Source organism: Mya arenaria, chromosome 7 (assembly GCF_026914265.1).
Source record: "Mya arenaria isolate MELC-2E11 chromosome 7, ASM2691426v1".
Classification (NCBI taxonomy): Eukaryota; Metazoa; Mollusca; class Bivalvia; order Myida; family Myidae; genus Mya; species Mya arenaria.
The window spans coordinates 48513669-48534815 of NC_069128.1; the positions used below are offsets into that span (position 1 = coordinate 48513669).

The 21147-nt window shown below is 34.2% G+C and overlaps 1 protein-coding gene across 1 annotated transcript in view; it reads left to right on the top strand.

Annotated features, from left to right (window-relative positions):
* The window catches only part of LOC128241208 (titin homolog), a 48823-nt gene that overhangs the window by 21516 nt on the left and 6160 nt on the right, over positions 1-21147 (top strand). The window contains exons 3-8 of the mRNA XM_052958162.1: positions 12952-13788; positions 13882-16464; positions 16806-17028; positions 17740-17828; positions 18772-18969; positions 20456-20550. Coding sequence (XP_052814122.1) covers positions 12952-13788; positions 13882-16464; positions 16806-17028; positions 17740-17828; positions 18772-18969; positions 20456-20550 — 4025 coding nt within the window. The remainder of the gene's footprint in view (positions 1-12951; positions 13789-13881; positions 16465-16805; positions 17029-17739; positions 17829-18771; positions 18970-20455; positions 20551-21147) is intronic.

Sequence of the window (21147 nt, forward strand, 5' to 3'; positions counted from 1 at the left end):
AGTTTTCAATATAAACCTTTTTCAAATACCATTCAGTGCCTTTCGTTAAAATCTTAAAGATGATCAAAGAAGTTATACGCTCTAAGTTTATCTTGTCGTTAGTTCAATCGCACCTACAACATTTTTCCATTGGTGACCAATGAGCAGTTTGAATTTGTCATCCTCTTCAAGCAAAGCCAAACTTACATAATCACCAAATTTATCGTGAAGTACAATCGTATGCCACTGCTTGAGGTCCGGTGGTATCAATAATATATTCAGACCATCATAAACATAAATATTTCCGAATCTGTCCACAACAATATTCCCATGTCGACGGACATTCTTTATCTCTAACAAAGCAATTATATCACCTTCAAGGGAGAGTTTCAAAACAATCTCCAATTTGAAGTCTGCAACGTAAATGAACGAGTTCCATTTACCGAAACCTACCTCTATTTCATTGGCTTTTATTTTTGAGGAATATATCAACGTTTGCTCCCCAGTATCGATGGGGACAGTATATACCTCATTGTATGTTGCGAATATACATAGGTCGTTACGTAAAAGGACGTTCTTGATATATTTGATACTGAACATATATTTACGCAAAACGCTGTCATAAGTAAACTGTGATGTTGACACTATTTTTCGAAGAAACATGTTCCCACAAGAAAAATATTCTATGATCTTCTTGTCAGGCACAACAACTAGAAATGAATTAGAGTATGCCATTGTGACGAGCTCAACTTTACCAGATGTGTGGTTAAGATATTGCATGGCTTTGCCACTGTTTTCAGAAATAATCAAAATCTGTAAATGTTTGTCTTTTACCAAAAGTTGATCACGACATATAAAATATATGTCACGTATATTTATCTGAGATTGATCATTATATTCCAAGTTAATAGGATGGTTTTTTTTAGAAAAACGTGGAAGTGCTAGTCTTGTAGATCCTTTTGTTTGTAAGCTATGCATTGCTTTCATGTTTTCAAATGCATCACTGTAACGTGTCATCCAGGTGCATCCAAGTTTACTAATTGGTTCACAAAGTTCGCAGTTGTGCCTACTGGCAAACCCAGTTAAGCAATTTGAGTATGCAATTTTACAAAATAATCCGAATGAGACAAGGATCGATAATATGATCCCAGTACAAACAAGGAAAACAAGAAACTTGAAAGTCATGTTTTGTAGCATTGTCTCTGTAGCTCTGAATATATCAGCAACATATCTGTTAAAAACCTCTTCTTTGCTAAGCAACACGTGTTGCTCTTCTTTTCTGCATGCAGTAATGTTTGGTGTGGTGGGAACTATATTCAGTTTCCTCGAGCATTGTTTAATTGTCGACGATGAGGCCTTCAACGCCATGTACATATCGCACGTCCGTTCTTTTAACTCGTACGGTAAGTCGCTAATTTCAGAAAGGGTTTGTTGTGCTGTCCTTTCTATTTCATTTATGTTTCCCAACTCTTTTTTAACAGTTAATACACCCTCAAAATTGTCTACAACTAAAAAGTCATTGGACACTTCTAAGACCCTTTGTGCAGTGTAACAATCGGCTGATTTCACACAATTCTCATTCTGTACATCTAAAAAGGCAATTTTCTTCTCATATTCAAGTTTCAGATGTGAAGTACTTTTCAAAACCATACTAAGCTCGTCTTGAAAGGTTTTATACTGTTCGTTGGATTTCATTTTCATTGTCAAAGATGAAATTGTCTCTAATGATCTGCACAAGAAATGTTCATCTTCCCTTGTGCAGAGGTTACAAATGAAGGAGTCGTGTTGTTCGCAATAGAACTTCAAAAACTCACTGTCATGTACTTTGCACCTTTTCATGGTGAAGTGTTCCGGCACCATTTCAAGCTTATGACTTGGTAGAAGATTCCTATGAACATGAAGACAACTCGAACAAAATTACTTAGCACACGTCGAACAGTATCCTGATGCATTCACGTCCAGTTTGTTCTGTTTAAAACATCGTTCACAAATCATTTTATTTCGATTTGCTATTTCTGAGGCTGCAATTTTGTCTAAAGTTCACTTTGCAATGAGTGTATTTATATCACGAAATCTGAAATATTCTGTTGAAGTGTTCTCTTCAGAGGACGAATTAAATCTAAGCGCACCGTAGATACGTTATACAAATCACGATTCCATAGAAACGTATTGAATGGAAGAAGTAGGCTGTATTGTTTTGAAATTGATTAGTTTGCTTCACAGCTGCTCATGCTGCATACACGATCTGTTTGAATGAAATTCAGATCAATTTTTGCTTGACTTCGACAAAGCCATGTATAAATAATAATCTTAGATAAAATGTAAACGTTAATCGTAGATCTTATTAATTGTTTGCATCGTGCATTTTATGACATTTATGTACTCTTTCTTTTATCACAAAATGATGACGGTATTCAGGCTGAGACGTACTTATTTCTTAAGTTACGTTTATATGCCGAGCATAGTTGCCCCGGTTTTTAATTTGGACACGTACATATGGTCATTGAGAAAAATGCATATTTATGTAAAATTCCAATAGTTTGTGTTGAAGAGTACATAAAAAAGAATAATATCGTATCGTATAATACAATGAAAACTTTATGGACACACACATCTGCCTAAAATGAAACAATGATCCTCTTAAAATGCATACCGGTTTGAACAAGATAGCCACTCATTCCTTCTCATTAAACACCAAAGTATACCGATACATTAAAGGCAACATATGTTATGCAAACCCTATGCCTTCCTGATATAGAAAAACATTCTGGAATTAATATGTTCTTTTTTATATCTATACTTCCTGACTAAAATTCACGCGCAGCGTGGAACAGACTTAGTCCATGTTTCTTTGCAGTAGCTTAACCGCTGCTAAGCGTTATTATGTACATTATTTTAAGTATTACTACTTAAAAGATATGAAATATCTATCAAAATGTATATTTTTAAACATTTACTGTTTAACAGATGACCCATTTTTTTCAAAAGGTAGAGTGCAATATTTTATAAACATGAACAAGAAAAGAACTGTTCAGTTATTATTGATACCATTAGTAATAGTATAGTGTATAACTTGACATCTTGTCAAACAAGATTTGTCCGGTGTTCTATTACTCCATTACAAGCTCGTAAAAATACGAACATTTAACGCTATTGGGAGTATTTGTAAAGACAATGGCTATCTTGAAAAGCTTTAGATACGATGATATAAAGAGATAATGACATGGACCATATAATTTCTAAATGACATAATACAGTTATAACTATCTAAGATCATATGTTGAAGTAGAATTAAGAAAGATTGCAATAAGATGCTTTTTAAATATTGCTTCTTAGGTTGGTAAGCAAATTGGTCTGCCATTTAATTGTTGGAATCTACAAAAAGATGGTAGATTTTTTATTCTCATTTAAAGTTTCATTATTTTACAAACTTTTAATGTTTTCTTTATTTTTCAGGCCTAGTCTGAACCTGTTAACAAAACTTTATTAGATTATTATCAGTTTAATTGTTTTACGTTATTATAGTGACAATATACATGTTTTGTGGTACCCCAAAAAAAATAAATCATGATAAAATTAAACTAGTTCTTGAACGTTTTAACTCAAATATTTTCCTTAAAGTTGGATGGATGATGAAAGTAATCATAAACTCTTAGTTTATCTTGTCGTTAGTTTAAGAACGTCCACAAAAGGTAATACTCCGTGACCAATAAACAGGTCTACACTGTCGTCGTCTTCAAGCAAAGCCAACCTTACAAAAGGTGCATAACCTTCACCTTCAACACTGAGCTTTCAAAACAATGCTCATTTTATAGCCCGTGAGGTAAATGACAGAGTTCCATTTTTCTAGCGTAATATGAATTGTAATGTATTCTACTTTTGAAGCACAGATCTACGTTCGCTCCTAAGAGTCAATGGTAACGCTATATACTTCGTTGTTTGTTGAAAATATACATAAGTCGTGACTACCAAGAACGTTCTTGATATCATTGTCACTGAAAATATGTTTCTGAAGAAAGGCTATGATAATGTTATCTGGAATGTGATGCTGACCAATTCCTTAGCCATTTTATTCACACATGAAAAATCATCTAACATCATTCTCTTCGGGAATTACAGCAAGAAAATAATAACAATCTATCATATTGACAATTCCAACATGTTTACTTGTTTGTAGAAATTGATATGAGGTAAAAACGTCTTTGAGATTGGAGACAATACAAATGCGGCCATTTAAGAATGTAACCAAAAGAAGATCAAAACAGATGACATATATGGTACTTATTTGGCTCGTCAAATTAAGGTGTTTTTTTATTTCTACTCGAAAATGTGGGAATCGCATGGTTCCCTTTGGTTGCAAGCTTGATTTGCTTATATTCGTCCGATACGAGTGTGCGAATTTGCAACATAGTCCAAACGATACTACGAACGAGACTTTGATTGCACCACAGATAACCAGGGTAAGATATTCAATGATATTGTTTTGTAGCATTGTCTCTGTCGCTTGGGCGATATAAAAGAGATAGTAACCAAAAACGTATTTTGCGCTTTTTTCTACATTTATTGATGTTGGGTGGTTTCGGAATTATATTCAGTTTCCCCGAACTCTGTTTAAAAGTAGACGATGCGACTTCAATGACATTTACGTATCGCATGTTTCTGCTTTGGAGTTGTATGGAGAGTCAGTAATTTCGGAAAGCGTTGTTTGTGCTGTCCGTTCTATTTTATTACTTACTGTCTATATCATGTCTTATTAACTATCAATCTGCCGACAATATACACCAATATTATCATCCTGTAATTTAATTTAACAATGTATGCTTGTTTAAAAAGAGCTTTTAAAACGTTTTTGATATACTTTTTGTATCAACTATGAACAAAATAAAAGGCCCCCACAAATGACCTTTCAGAGGTTAACAATATGTTATCCTAGCGTAAAACGGGAATGATCAGCTCATAAAAACATTTGTGTTGACTAAAATAACTATTTTTCTGTGTTTTTCATGTAACGGTCTCTTAGCAAATGTAAAACTACAAAAAAAATAAAAAAAATGAAAAAAATCTCTAAGATCTCTTTTACATAAATGCTATTTTAAACAAACCTAAAATCAATTTTCAGAGTGAGGAGTTTCTCTTAATGGATGAGGATTCACACGTTATCGCGGCAAAATAACATAACTCATTACTTAAAAGACAGTATTTCTCTTTTATCATTTAAAATATATAACTATATTGATATATTATACCTTACATGAATGTGTCCCTGCTTTGTATATATAAAGTCGACCGGTCCGAAAATACTGTATTACGATAAAAGAAAATCAGTTTTATGACGTCAGCGGTCCATATTATATTTAGGCCGGTCCGAAACGCGCCAAAATTGTAATATGAACCGCTAAATCATACACATGATAAGTGCAGCTTGCTATTTTAACAACGGCGGAAATTTGTCGCAAGTAAACATTATAAGCTTTGTTCAATAAAACACATCTAAAGCGCTTAAAAATATTGAATGGTATTATAAAATGTTCTGTATTATAACTCTTCGGCCCATATACACTTACGGAGGCTGACTGGCCGGTCCTTATACTGTCCCTCTTATGACCCTCAGTTTTGTGTCATATTTCTTAAACACTTGGGTCAATAATACAATGAAAACAACAAGAACAAGCCCAGTTGCCGAACGTTAACGAAAACACTACTTTGAGGCTAACACAGACCGACAAAATATACATAAGTATGTGTAAACAAATGTTGGAAAACAGGAGCTCAGTTTTTGTTTAAACTAGGTCAGCCTTATACTTGTCTAAACCTGTATCAATAATTGTTAAACTAAGGATAAAGTCTAATTTCGTAAATAAGCATATAACAAGGGATCGACATGTAAATCATTTGTATTCTACCTGACTAGTGAATGACCATTAGTTTGCTTAATAAATAAGTTAGCGGGAATGTCTCAGTCATTTTAACACTTAGTCTTTGGTGTGTTTGTAAATGTTTTCACTTGTGTTTAACGAAAGAATTCCTTTTGTACGAGATCATAACGTAAAATATATTCTTTAGAATTACAAATGTACGCTTGTGTTATACATTTTCAAAGAGCAAGGAGGCAATCTATCGTTAGGCGTACGATCATGTTTTAAGATCAAACATTTCAACTAAATATTAAGTGAATGTCAGAAATGAAATTGAAAGTTTTACCTGCAAAATTCAATGAACCACGCAGAAACTGTGCATATAACGTCTTAGGTTAGCAATACATGTTAAAACTTCTCAAATATACTCAAAATATTTCAAAATTGATCGTAGGAAACTTACGTTAATAGCATGGCCCATATAACCTATATCATAGGGACTCCTTCACTTAATCTCAACATAGTGTTTGAAAAGTCGCTGTAAACATAAAAAACTGTGAGTAAGTCTTTTTTGTTTTGTGTTCCATGTCTTTGGCGCGGGTCTGAGGGTCATAAGAGGGACAGTATAAGGACTATGCCATTCAACGGCGTTTAAGTTATATTTTTGGCTACTGAGATGGTTTCCGTATCTTTTAATATACATATCTCAAAGGATCACATCATGTTATGTTAAACAAGAACGAAGTGTATAATCAACAATGCTGGTCTTAAATCAGATTGCAATTTAAACTTCAAGGCCTATCAGTTTTTAAGTCAGTATGCAAATTATTCTTCACTTTAAACAAGACTGCCAGTTCTTAATCAACATCAAGGCCTACCAGTTCTTCAGTCAGTATGCAGTATTAACGTCATGGCCTACCAGTTCTTCAGTCAGTATGCAGTATAAACTTCATGGCCTACCAGTTCTTAAGTCAGTATGCAACTAAAAACTTAAGGGCAGGCAGTCCTAAAGTCAGTTTGCCTAAAGAACCTCAAGGACAACCATTCCTTTTTCAGTATTCAATTTGAATTTCAAGGACAGCAGTCCTCAAGTCAGTTTGCAATTTAAACTTCAATGTCAACCACAGAAGCTAAACCTACACTTTACGCATGATTGAAGTCAATCAAACAGTTCTAAAACAGAAACGGATAAAAGCAGTAAAATGAAAAAAATCACAGTAAACAGTTTTAGTCAAACACACTATTAAAAACTAGATTAAGTGAATATCCGACCCTACAGCACAGACTTAATTGCACCTTTGAAAGAAAATAAAATATACATTAATTCATGCTTGCTCATATTGTTTTAATAAAATGCAACATTATACCTTACATATATGCGTCTCTTCTTGTGTACATAAAGTCAAATGGTCCGTATATCACTTTAAGTTGATAAAAATCCAGTTTTATGGCGTCAGCGGTCCATTTCATATTTTTGACCAGCCCTGAACTCGCAATCAATGTTATATGGACCGCTGACGTCATACAATTGGTAAATGCGGCTTGTATTTTCACAACGGCGAAAAAAACGCAAGTAATCCTTGTTAGCTTTGTGCAATAAAAACATCTAAGGCGCTTTAAAGATATTGAATGGTAATATAAAACGAACGGTATAACAAAAAAAATATTTACACACCACTTCGGGCCATATGACATTATAAGGACCGACTAATCAGCCTCAGAAGGCTAACGCCTCGTCCATATACACTTTCAATGGCTGAATTGCCGGTCCATATAATGGCATATGACCTTCAGTGGTGTGTAAATATTTCTTAAATAGAGACTGCAGAGACAGGCACAGCGGGTAACAATGAAGCCATGGATATGTTTTAAAGCTTAAGGATCAAAACATTACATTACAAAAGCTCATTCATTATAGCTAAACAAGATAAAAAGATATTTCATATGTGAATGATATGAACAACAGACAATATATTTTAAAGTTGTATGCAACCACTCATATGCTTTGGAAAAACCCATGGAATACAACCCTATATCTTTCTGTTTCAGTTGAACGTTAGAAGAATGTTCTATGATAAGTGTACTTCTTCACTATAACTAAGACGCAGCACAAAACAGACTTAAATCAGACTCAAAACTGCAATATTTGTATATTTGTAGCAGTTTTATAGCAAACATTAACGCATGTTTGGCGTAATTACAAAAAAAACTTTTTAATTAGCAAGTATTACTAATGAAATGTATGAAATACCTATACAAATAACATATTTATAATCATTATTAACAAACAGTAATTGTGATCGAAATGATCGAGATGAGCCGAATCTCAAAATGTAAAATAAAAAAACAACACCGAATTTATAGGCATATTATGTTTTTTTAAGATAGTTGATTCAGGCGACACCATGTAATCACCATGTATTCAACACAGAAGCATCAGTCATTACAAGTTAAAAGGTCATTATTGATTTTAGTATTTTATTTCTCGTACATCAAATTCTACAACAAAAAATAGATGGTATTTCATATCATATTTTGAAATATATTTCAAAGCAATAAAATTAGTGGCAATGCGTTTTAAATGTTTTGCTTTTAAGAAGTTAAACGAATTGGTCAACTTCCATCATAGCAAAAATTTGCTAAATCAGTGTTGAATTCTACTAATAAATGGAATAATAGGGATTATCAATTAATGTTTGATAATTTAACATGTTTTTAATGCATTTCAGTTTTTGCATGATTATGATTAACAAAGAAGTCAGTAGGACGATAAACACTAAGAATACCAAATGACAGATATAATAGAAAAACATATTGCGTACTACTTCGGGTCGCGTTCAATCAGCCCCAAATTATATTTGCTTTTAATTTGATATTATAGACAACATCATCGGTGTGATATCAATGTATGTGGTCAATAAAATGGGATTCACACAGGTGCAATCAGGCTATAAGTGTTTCATTCATATTATTAGTAATAAACGTTAATACTTCAAAACAACGCTAAAAACATTTTTTTTTACAAAATGGCGTCACTGAATAATCCCCTTCTGACCATCTTTTATAACTTAGCTCACAATCGGAATGACGTCAATTCCTGATAAGCACGTGGGCTTATTAACAAAGCGTGTATCACTTAATACTGGCCAACTAGTGAACGCCGTTCGACAAAATAAAAAAGCTTGGAATACACTGGTGCACGTTTTGAAGCCAGAGTAGCTTTAAGCAGGGTTTTATACCCGTATGTGCACCATGGTCCCAACCAAACATTCTAACAATACTTTTATTCTCAATGGATCCGAAATCGATGGAACGTTCCCCCTTATCAGATGGATATTTTATGGTAATCGCAGTGATAACATTACATGTTGAATAATATATCGCAAAGGTCGCTGTGTTGCCATAAAGCATATTCCTTGGATTGGTCTAGTTCTTGGACGATTAAATGTTTCAAATCTGGATACGTAACAGTTTAATAACTTTTATAAAGTTTTCAATATACACTTTTCTTTTTTCAAATATCATTCAGTGACTTTCGTTGAAGTATTAAAGACGATCAAAGAAGTTATAAGCTCTAAGTTTATCTTGCTGTAACTTCAATCACGTTTATATAACCCAAATATTGGTGACCAATAAGCAGTTCCACCTTGTTATCCTCTTCAAGCAAAGCCAAACTAACAAAATCATCATAATAACGGCCTATGTTAATCCTCTGACACTCCTTGAGGTCCGGTGGTATAAATAATATATACCTGTTACTATAAACATAGATATTTCCGAATCTGTCCACAACAATATTCGACCCTCGATAAAAGTTCTCTATCTCTAACATAGCAATTATATCACCTTCAAGGGAGAGTTTCAAAACAATGTGCATTTTAAAATCTGCAAAGTAAATGACCGAGTTCCATCTACCGAAAGCTACCTCTATATAATTATCTTTTATGTTTGATGAATATATCAACGTTCGCTCCCCAGAATCAGTGGCGACAGTATATACCTCATTGTATGTTGCGAATATACATAGGTCGTTACGTACAAGGACGTTCGTGATATCTTCGTTACTGAAAATATATTTACGCAAAACGCTGTCATAAGTAAACTGTGAAGTTGACATTAATTTTAGAAGAGTCTTATTTCCACAAGAAAAGTATTCTATGGTCTTTTTGTCAGGTTCAACAACTAGAAGTAAATTAGAGTTTGGTATTATGACAAGCCGAACTTTACCGGATGTTTGTATGTAATATGGCTTGGCCCCGTCACTTTTGTCAGAAACATTCAGAATATGTAGATCTCCATTTCTTACCAAGAGTTGATTACGGCATATACAATATAAGGCACTTATCCATACATAACCGTGATTTGATATTTTTTCAAGAGATATAGTTGATTTTGTTTGAAGCGTACGGGGAACTGCTAGTTTCATGGATTCCTTTGTTTGTAAGCTTGACATTTTTTCATTTTTTTCAAATGCGTCCCTGTATGATTTCATCCAGTAACATCCAAGTTCACTTATTGGTTCACAAAGTTCGCAGTTGTGCTCGCTGGCAAACACAATAAAGCAATTTGAGTATGCAATTTTACAGAATAGTCCGAACGATATGACGATCCCAACACAGGCAATGAGAACAAGACATTTTAAAGTTGTGTTTTGTAGCATCGTCCCTGTCGCTCGGAAGACATCACAGCGATATCTTTCAAAAGCTTCGTCTTTGCTGAGCAGCACTTGTTGCTTTTCATTTCGACATACATTGATTACTGGTGGTTTTGGAAATATACTAAATTTCCTTGCGCATTCTTTTATAGTCGATGATGCGCCCTTCAACGTCATGAACATATCGCACGTCTGTTCTTTTAACTCGTACGGCAAGTCGCTGATTTCAGCGAGGGTTTGCTGTGCTGTGCGTTCTATTTCATTTATGTTTTGCAACTCTTTTTTAACCATTAAAACTCCTTCATAATTGTCTACAACTAAAAAATCACTAGACTCTTCTAAGACCCTTTGTGCAGCATAAATATCGGCTGATTTCACACAATCTTCGTTCTGTCTATCTAAAAAGGCAATTTTCTTTTCATATTCACGTTTCAGATGTGTAGAACTCTTCAAAACCTTACTAAGCTCGTCTTGAAGAATTTGATATTCTTCGTTGGATTTCATGTTCATTGTCAAAGATGAAATAGTCTCTAATGACCTGCACAAGAAATGTTCATCTTCCCTTGTGCAGAGGTTACAAATGAAGGAGTCGTGTTGTTCGCAATAGAACTTCAAGAACTCACTGTCATGTACTTTGCACCTTTTCATTGTGTAATATTCCGGCATCGCTTCAAGTAAATGGCTGTGTAAGATATCCCTATGGACGTCAAGACATTTTGAACAAAAGTACTTAGCACACGTGGAGCAGTATCCTGATGCATTCACGTCCAGTTTGTTCTGTTTAAAACATCGTTCACAAACCATTTTATTTCGATTTTCTATTTCTGAGGCTGCCATTTTGTATAGTCCTAAAGTTAACTTTTCTATGAGTAAAACTATATCACGTCTTCTTGACTGACGAAATCTGAAATTTTCAGTTGAAGTGGACGTATTGAATTTAAGCGCACCATAGATACATTAAACAAATAGCGAGTCCACGGTAAAACCGTATTGAAGGGTATGAGGTATTGTAATTGAAGTGATTAGTTTTACAGCTCATGTTACATAAATGATCTGTTTGCATGAAATTCAGATCAATAATTGCTTGACTTCGTCAAAGCCATGTATATCTGATAATCTAAGATAGTGGTTTTGCAATAATTTTAAAGTTACATTTTGGTAAAAGGAAGGTTCATTCGAAAGATTTAAAGATTTTTAATTTAAATTCATTTAAGTACGTGGAGTAGATAAAGAATAACGTTAAAAATGTAAACGTTAATCTTAGATCTTATTAATTGTTTGCATTAAATTGACATTTGTGTACTCTTTCTTATATCACAAAATGATGACGGTATTCAGACTGAGGCGTACTTATTTCCTATGTTACGTTTACATGCCGAGCATAGTAGCCTCGGAGTTGTTATTTGGACTCGTGCATATGGTCATTGAGATATATGCATAATTATGTAAAATGCCAATAGTTTGTGTTCAAAAGTACATAAAAAGTATGATATCGTATTGTATAATACATTGAAAATATTATGGACACACAAATCTACCTAAAATGAAACAATGATCCTGTTTAAAAGTATACCGGTTTGAACAAGATAGCCACTCATTCCTTCTCATTAAACACCAAAGTATACCGATACATTAAAGGCAACATATGTTATGCAAACCCTATGCCTTCCTGATATAGAAAAACATTCTGGAATTAATATGTTCTTTTCTTATATCTATACTTCCTGACCATAATTCACGCGCAGCGTGGAACAGACCTAGTTCATGCTTCTTTGCAGTAGCTTAACCGCTGCTGAGCGTTATTATGTATATAATTTTATTTTCAAGTATTACTATTTAAAAGATATGAAATATCTATCAAAATGTATATTTTAAACAATATTTGCATCTGACATTTACTGTTAAACAGATGACCCAATTTTTTTTCAAAATGTAGAATAAAAGTCATTGAAGACAGTAAAAGGTATGCATAGTACATGTATGGTCTTTTAAACATGTTGATTTAGACAGAGCCATATTTTCATCAGATCAGTGAAGAAAAGTTGATGCTTGTTAAAAATGAGATTTTAAAACGCTTTTAAATATGTTTTTGTTTTAAATATGAACAAAGTAATATGCCCTCATAAATGACGTTACTGGCATTAACAATATGTTACTCTAGCATATGACGAGCTGTTACAAACATTTGCATTGACCAAATTAACACCTTTTCTATGTTTTGCATGCGACGGTCTCTGAGCCAATAAAACACTACACCAAATTACAAAACATAGGAAAAATATCCCTAAGATCTCTTTTACATAAATCATATATTGAACAAACCTAAATTCAAAAGATAACGATACGGACGAATAGTATCTTTGCCATTGCCTTTTTCAGGCAATGTGTTTTTACGTGTATTTGAAGTTGATAATAAAATAATTGTTGAGTTACTAAATATATTTGCTGTTTGCTGTGTTTCAGGGAAGGTATCAACAGCCGATAACGATATCACATCTGTCCATACTATGACCTCCTTTCGGCGAGTTGAAAGTCCAGAACCGGACATGACGTCACAAAGTCGAAGGCGTCCTCTTGTGGTAAAGACGACGGAAGAGAATGACAATGCTAAAGAAATCAGCAACAAAGAAATTAAACCTGACTCAGAATCTATAGACGGCAAGATCAAAATCGAGAATAAAGATGAAACTGAAGTTGGTCTAGCAGAAGATGATGCTAACCTGGAAACATATGATGAAGAATTAATCAAAATTGCAAAGTTTTCAGAATCAAGAAGGCGATTGACCACAGACAGTGGAATCACATCACGTGGGAGCTCCTTTTCAAGCGAGTCGGATGTTAATATTACAGAAAATGAAATTCGAGAAATCAGAGAATATCTTCACGGCAAGGCAGATGCGATTTACCAGCCGTATGACCAACACAAAGTTAAAAAAATCCCAACGTCTGAAGAAAAAACACAAACAATGAAAGGCAATAAGACCAAAACTGAACAGATCTTGCCTTTGTCGAAAAGGCAACCTACTTATTCTTTGCAAAGCACAGAACAGTTGAAATGGGAAAAGGTTAATGATGTGGACGCAAGTGTTTTAGCTGGGATGTACTTGTTCGATACAGGCAATGGTGAGATAGTAATGAAAAGCAGACATGGACTACCTGAACTTGAAATCTTGGTCAGAAAAGAAGCTGATATGGATGATTTGCTAATAGAAAACGCTTTTCTTACTAAACGGAGCATACTTAATGTAAAAAATGACGAAACTGGATGTACTCATGATACACAGATAATTGAGTTTCAGAGTTCGCAATTAGATTTAAACATTTTGGAAGATGATGCTAAAGTTAAGGAACTTAAAGCAATAAATTTTGAAAAGGGTGGTATGGTTGTTTCAGACAAAAAAGAAAATGATCAAGTGACAGAGCTCATGGATGCTGAAAATAAAAACAGCGAAACTCTAAATTTGGATCGGAAAGCTGATGACGAAAAGCTTAAATATATGGATAAATCAAAAGAGCAAGGTTCAACTGGACGCAAAGTAAATCAACAGTACGCTGACAAAGCAGCTGGTGACGAATTGACGAATGTACAAAATGAAGCTGGTGATCAGCAATCGGCAAACTACCCGAAAGAAAACGAGGCAGAAAAAAAGTTAGACATCAAAGATTATGCAGAACATGAAATCAATTCTTCTTTGTGTTTAGACGAATTCAAAAATGGAGGTTCGGAAGAAGATATATCGAGTACAAAGGACATAACGGTTGCCTTAAAAGAAGTGGATTCGGATTTAAATGTAGAAATGCTAAAATATGATATATCTAAAATTATTAGCAAAAATGCACAAGATACGGTGAACAACGACGAACCAAACTTGCAAAAAACAAAGGATGACAAGGAAATCATGGTAGCCAGTGTAAGTGTTCCAAGCGGAAACAATGTAGATCAACCATTCACGGATAAAGCAGGTGATGACGAAATGATGAACGTTTTAGATGATGCTGATAATGTTCTATCTGCCAAATACCCGAAAGACAACGAAGAAGGTAATAAATCAGTCATTGAAGGTTTCGCACAATATGAAATGAATGTGTGTTTAGACGAATTGAAATATGGAGGTTTGAAAGAAAATGAATCAAGTACAAAGGACAAAACGGTTGCCGTACAAGAAGTTGAGTCATCTTTAAATGTAGACTTGAGGACAGATGATAATTCTAAAGTAATATCTTCAACTGAACCAGATGCGGTGAACAACGACAAATCAAACTCTTATATAGCAAAAGACAAGGAAATTATAATAGCCAGGTCTAACCATTGTGATTTCGATGCTGAAATGAACAATTTCGATTTGAAAACAGCTGCAAATGATGATATTGTAGATGGTGCGAAAATAAACAACCAATATGAAACTGATTTGGAAAGATGTGAATACTCTCAAAAATCAAGAACAGATGACTCATATGAAAAACGAGCACAAAATGTGAACCATAACAGCCAAAATCAACTGGAAAATGAAAAAGACAAGGCACATGTTGAATCACCGGTTGATTTTGAAACTGAGGTATGTAAACAAAGTGAAGAAACTCTTTACACCAATGACACTTATAGCTTCTCTTCTGAAGGAATGAATGGATACGAGTTTGTGTTGCATGATATTGAGGAATTTACTGATTCAGGCAATTTAGAAGAAAGTAAACTTAAAATTGATGACCAATGTCAGCAGGTAAACTCTGATACGCACGAAAACGAGTCCGGAACAAAACTTCAATCCGCTAGAATAGATACTATTGAAACTTCTGCTGAGAAGCATTTGAATACTGCTCATGACGATACTGATTTGGCTGTGCAGAACTTGTCTTTAAATGATCACAAAACGAAAAAGCCAACTGATACCAATGAAGACTTCGGCTTGCTTAGTTCGTCTGAAATGAGTGCAACAGATAATGACAGTCAACTTAGTCTTCAGAAATGCTCTTATGATAAAAAGCCAGAAACTATCGTTCAAAACGACGCGGGTCTGCAAGAAAGTGGAAGCAACATAACTACACCATTGAAGTCTTCAGAAAATGATATGCCTGTCAATTTAGAGGAAGCCGATGAGAACGTTGCAAATAGAGTGTCACCTGTTACAAAATATGTTGAAAACGACGATGTATTTCCCGATTGCGTTGTCAACGATGAGGTCTCATTTGGTGATTCCAGGCAATACATAGAAATAGAGCAATTACATACTGTTTCGAAAGACGATAACTTAGCAAATGAGAGAAAAATCGGTACTGTGGAAGCACCAGAATTTCTTTTCTTTAGTGAAAATATGTCAGTCGAAGACAAAGAAGGAAATGTTGAAATACTAGCATCAGCTAGTGAACACATCGATCCCGGCATGACGTTTTCGGGATCGAATATCCATGATGGGTTAGTGTCGTTGGAAGACACGTATGCTGAAATTCCAAACATAGTGAATGTTATGGATTTCTTCAAAGATCAGCAAGTAAGAATCAAACAGGCCAGTAGATCGGATGAATTAGAAAACGCAACCAAGATAGTAAGGCCATTGAAAGACACTAATTATGATGGCACGAACTGCAGTACAATTTCCAGTTACTCTGAAGAAGGCTTGGTGAGAGCAACATGCGAAACATCTTCATCCATGACCTGCATCAAAACTTTAACTGAGTTACAAAGCCATGAGCAAACTGAAAAGGAAATATCTGTCCTACAAGAAGTCCCTGAGGATGAAAATAGGCATGAAACTGTTCCACAATACGATGAATATCAGTCAAAAGAAAAGCAGCGAGAAGTGATTGGGCATGACAAAACGAATATGGTAACTAACTTAGGTGAGGTCGATGTTGACGAAAGTGCAAATACAAAGAACAATGACGTAGGACGTGAACCAATAATACAAGTAGAAGCGCTGTGTGATGGTCATTTAGAAGTTCAGGAGGGAAGCTGTCTTGTTTTAGATTGGGAAATTTCAGGTAAGTGCTTAAACAATGTAACGTGTTTAAAACACAGTTTGGCGACATAAAATGTTTAAGTTTTTTCATGATAATTGCGTTGTCATTATTGTAATGTATGATATATTAATATGTTGGGTTAACATACAAAATCGCCATTATTGTTTGTGAAATCGATCTCCCTTTTACAGAGAAGAAAACATCTCGCAATATACAATTGTATAGTAAGGAACATCTGTTGCCCGGAAATGTAACCGTAGCCGTTTTTGCACAATTGCCCCCCTTATTAGCAAAAATACCATTGACTTGCTTTCTTTATTATAAACCAAAATTTGCTATAATCATTCAATGTCAACCATCAGGGATAACACATACCTTGCTGAAGGTCTACAAAGACGGTATAGAACTATCACCAACAAAAGATACAACAGTAAAGATCAGTGAAAACAAGATTTGGCTTGAAAATCTTTCTTCTTCACGACAAGATGAAGGAATTTATTTCATCAAGGCAGATACCTCTGATGTAGAACTTGGACATATTGCCGTCAGAGTTGTTTCTTCAGCAGCAGGAACAATAGCTAAAGAGTAAGAAATCAGTTTAAATTTATTTTATCTAAAATTTATGGCATTGAAGTAGAACACTTGTACAGTATTTAATTATTCTAACATTATGCACCTGTCAATTGTATCTACGCCCCCCCCCCCCCCAGGACAGGCCAATCCTGGGTAAAAGCCCTGTCCTGCAGGGACAAACTGCTGGTAAAATCCCCACCAAATGCCCCCGAATCCAGGGATACCTAGGAAAGGCCCATTCCCCGCTATTTTTGGCATGAAAACAAAACCATCTCATTCACTGTGCACTGCAATGCCACCTGGAAGGTAAAAACACGGCCAATTTCCCCCACTATCCCCGGTATACCTCTGGACCTGGGGGTGGGAGGCCATGGTTACAATGGACTGGTACATTACTGTAAACAGTGGTCGTTGTTGCCACATTTAGTAAATAGTTTGTTTGTCATTTCCCTATATATTTTTTCATGATGTTGGTTTTTAATTCTGTAGCGAAAAAATAAACCAAAAATTATGAATTATGACCATCAGAGAGTCTAAAACAATTTCGGATCACAGGTATTTTTTATTTTGATCTTGAAATCAATTGTGGCCTGGTGGTCCCAAACTTGAGAGTGTTCAGATTTCACATGACATTTGCACCAAAATCTTCAAAAATGCATGACTCTCTGTTATCATTTATATACTGTGTTCTCCTGCATAAATATTTATTTTTTTGTCAACAAGGGAGACCACAGAAGTACCAGCATTCACCTTGGAGCCCCAGGTCACTATGGTTGAAGGACAAAGATTATCCATCAAATGCTCAGTTTCAGGTACTTAAAGATGCACTCTGACTCCCAATTAAGATATACCCCAATTATTGTTTAAATTTACTAAAAAGGATGTATAAATATCGCAAACAATGGTTCTTATGAAGGATACTGTGTTTAATTTGAAAGAAAGGTGCAGAAAACATGGTATTTCTACCTTATGCGACGATAGTTAATCACTGTCAATCTTTTAGCTCTCACCAGTCATTTAATATTTGTACGTTATCAGCTATTACATACAGTTATAATCTTGTTGTCAGTATTCAATATTTTCCATAAATGCATTATTTATCACTCAAAATTAATGTTTGTTTTACCTGTGTATGTATTGATTTTAAATATGAGTATCACTTTAAAATTTAGAACTAAGAAATAAGTGAAGGGAAGTGACTCATGCTAATGGTATGGGCATCCTTCTGTCTTGAACTTAAGATCTTATTCTTGATAATTGTTTACAGGCTTTATTGAACTTATTTAAAGCATTGCCTAATTGAAACCATTAATTAATGTTTCATTCCTGCTTAATCTAAGCTCTGTACTGTCATATTAATTTTGACATTGGCTTGGCTACGCTGTGGTTTTTGATATTATTTTAGTCTGTGCCTTGCCTTGGTGAAAATACAAAATCATGCAAAAATAGTTAATGTGATTGCAAACATACTTATTTCGACTCTTTAATGCAAATACTATATTGTATAAGATCTGGTCTTGTAGAGATTTTGTATGTTTTTATAAAAAAAAAATTCTTTTCTATTTATTCACTCTACAAAGTGTTCATCGAATTGGGAAAATGTTTAGAATTTGGGGGAAACATGGACACTTTTTTTGCAAAGGGAAACAGCCTTTAGATGGTGCCGCAGAAATATAGTACCAAGTAAAATCACTGCTATGGTAAAGAATGAAAAGTTTAATATTAATATGAATTTAAAAAAATAATTTTTCACAGGTTTCCCTGCCCCAGGAGTAACCTGGTATCGCCACGGTGAACCACTAGACCATGTTGCCCTATGCAGTGTGTACAGTAAGGATGGGTATCACTATCTGGCCATAGATGATCCAAGCCTTCTGGACTGTGGCGAGATTGTCTGTCACGTGGAGAATGATGTTGGGTTCATACACAAGGTCCTGGCACTTAAAACACAAGGTTAGTTCATGGTTTAAGTAAAACAGGTAGGTCTGTTTAAAAAATAGTTTTTTTCTGAAAATAAGGTTAGTTAGAGATTCAGGTACTTTGTTTACTCCAACAGCTGTTTACTCTGACAGCTGTTTACTCTGACAGCTGTTTACTCTGACAGCTGTTTACTCTGACAGCTGTTTAATAAAGGTGAGAGTGGTATAGGAGTGGATGCTTGGATAAGGTTGTGGGTTTGAGTCAAAACAGGAAAACATTAACTTGGCCACTATAAAGGATGAAAGTACATGGCCCAGTTTCAATAAAGATTGTTATGCTTAAGATCATAAATTATCATGCATAAGCTCATATTTGGCATAAGCTGTGATTCAATAAAAATATCAGAGTGACATTTATCACATAGGTTCTGTCTGCACCTTTAATATGAGTTTACCTGAGCACTCTAAAGCACAGTTTATAACATACCTTTACCAGTACAATAGATTATTGAAACAGGTCCCAGGTGTCTACAAAGGAAATGGACTGAAGAGCAATAAATTCATATCAGCTTTCAGCTGTCTTTACAATTGAGCTTGAATAAATAAATATAAACTAAGACTGTTTTTGCATTATGAATAACAGGTAGGGCTGTTTTAAAATAGGACTGTTTGCCTTGTGCGGTTTTACTCAAACTTTTAAAGTAGTCCTTATTGAATTTCATTCTACAAAAAGTGTATTCACATAATATGTAAATTTTCACAAGTAAGAGATTATTTAAAGCTGCACACTCACAGATATACCATTTTGACAACGTTTTTTATTTCTTGTCTTGAATTGAGCAATTTTTTTTGTAAATATATGCAAACCAGTGATATAAAACTGCTTACAAAAAAAAGATCACAGATGTTTATATTTAAGTTCAAAAATTGATGTTATAAGCATTTTCTTAAACCATTGGTAACACTTTTAGCCATAAAACATAATTTTCAAACTGAAATTTGAAAATCTGCGATCTGATATTTTGTCAGCAGTCTTATATCACTGGTTTGCAGATCGTACCGTTAAAATTTGCTCATTGCTAGACAGAAAATAATAAAATTGTCAATGAGAGTGCAGCTTTAATAAATTTACAGTGTATATATATTTGTTTGATATATTTAGCCCTCAGATTCAATACAATTTTAGCTCTCTTGAATAATCTTTTTTATTAGCCATTGCATTTTGAAGGTTAACACTTGATTAATGCACTTGCTTAAAGACCAGCTTCTTAGCTTAGGCGACCTGGGTTCGATTCCCGGCCTGGGCGTATGAAAGTTTGGTTTGTGGTCACCGAGCTACATACAAGTGGGTTTCATTCAGGTACTCTGGTTTCCCCCACTAATTATTAAACCACAATTTCACATAACATACTGCAAATATATAATTGTGTAATTACTTGTTTCACAATAGTTAATTAAATAAGTTAAGATTAATATTTTTTGTATAGTTCTAAAACTAATTCTTGGAATTCTTATATCAGAAAATGAAACATCAGATGATGTCAGGCCAACAGATGCGGACATTGAAGCTGACATTAAAGCCCCTGTTTTGGAGCTTCAAATATCGGAAATACTGGTAAGGATGCCTTTATGAAAGAGCAATTTTAAGTTATTTCAAAATTATTGTTTTTCAGTTCTGATCATAGAATGCAAATCTGCTAAGTCTAATGTTTTAAGAATGATATAATTAGTCTCCCTCTCTTACAGATACAACATTTTTAAATTGATTGCTTAAATAGATTTAAAGGGACTATACACCAGATTGGCACCAAAAAATTTGTTTTTCTGTAACCAATCTCAAGACAATTATTTAATAAAATGTTTTACTCTTTGATATCACAGTTGTAAAAATAATACCAAAATGTAAAATAAAAATCGAGTCGGAGACCAGGTTCGAAATGGTGTCGCCAAAATTGCACTCCAGGCCCCAATTTCTTGAACTTTCTTAAGCTTTACAGGCTTAAGTTGCTTATTTCAATGAGCCAAAATACAAACTTTAAATGGTTTTTGATCAATATTCAATGGTTTAGTGTGATAATCATAAAGATAATTTCTAACTTAGTAATATCACATGATAACATCGACTAGCCAATTACGCATAAGTAATGAATTCTACTAGGTAGTAAAAAAATTTCATGGAAAAATACGAAAAAACTGCGAAAAATAAAAAAAT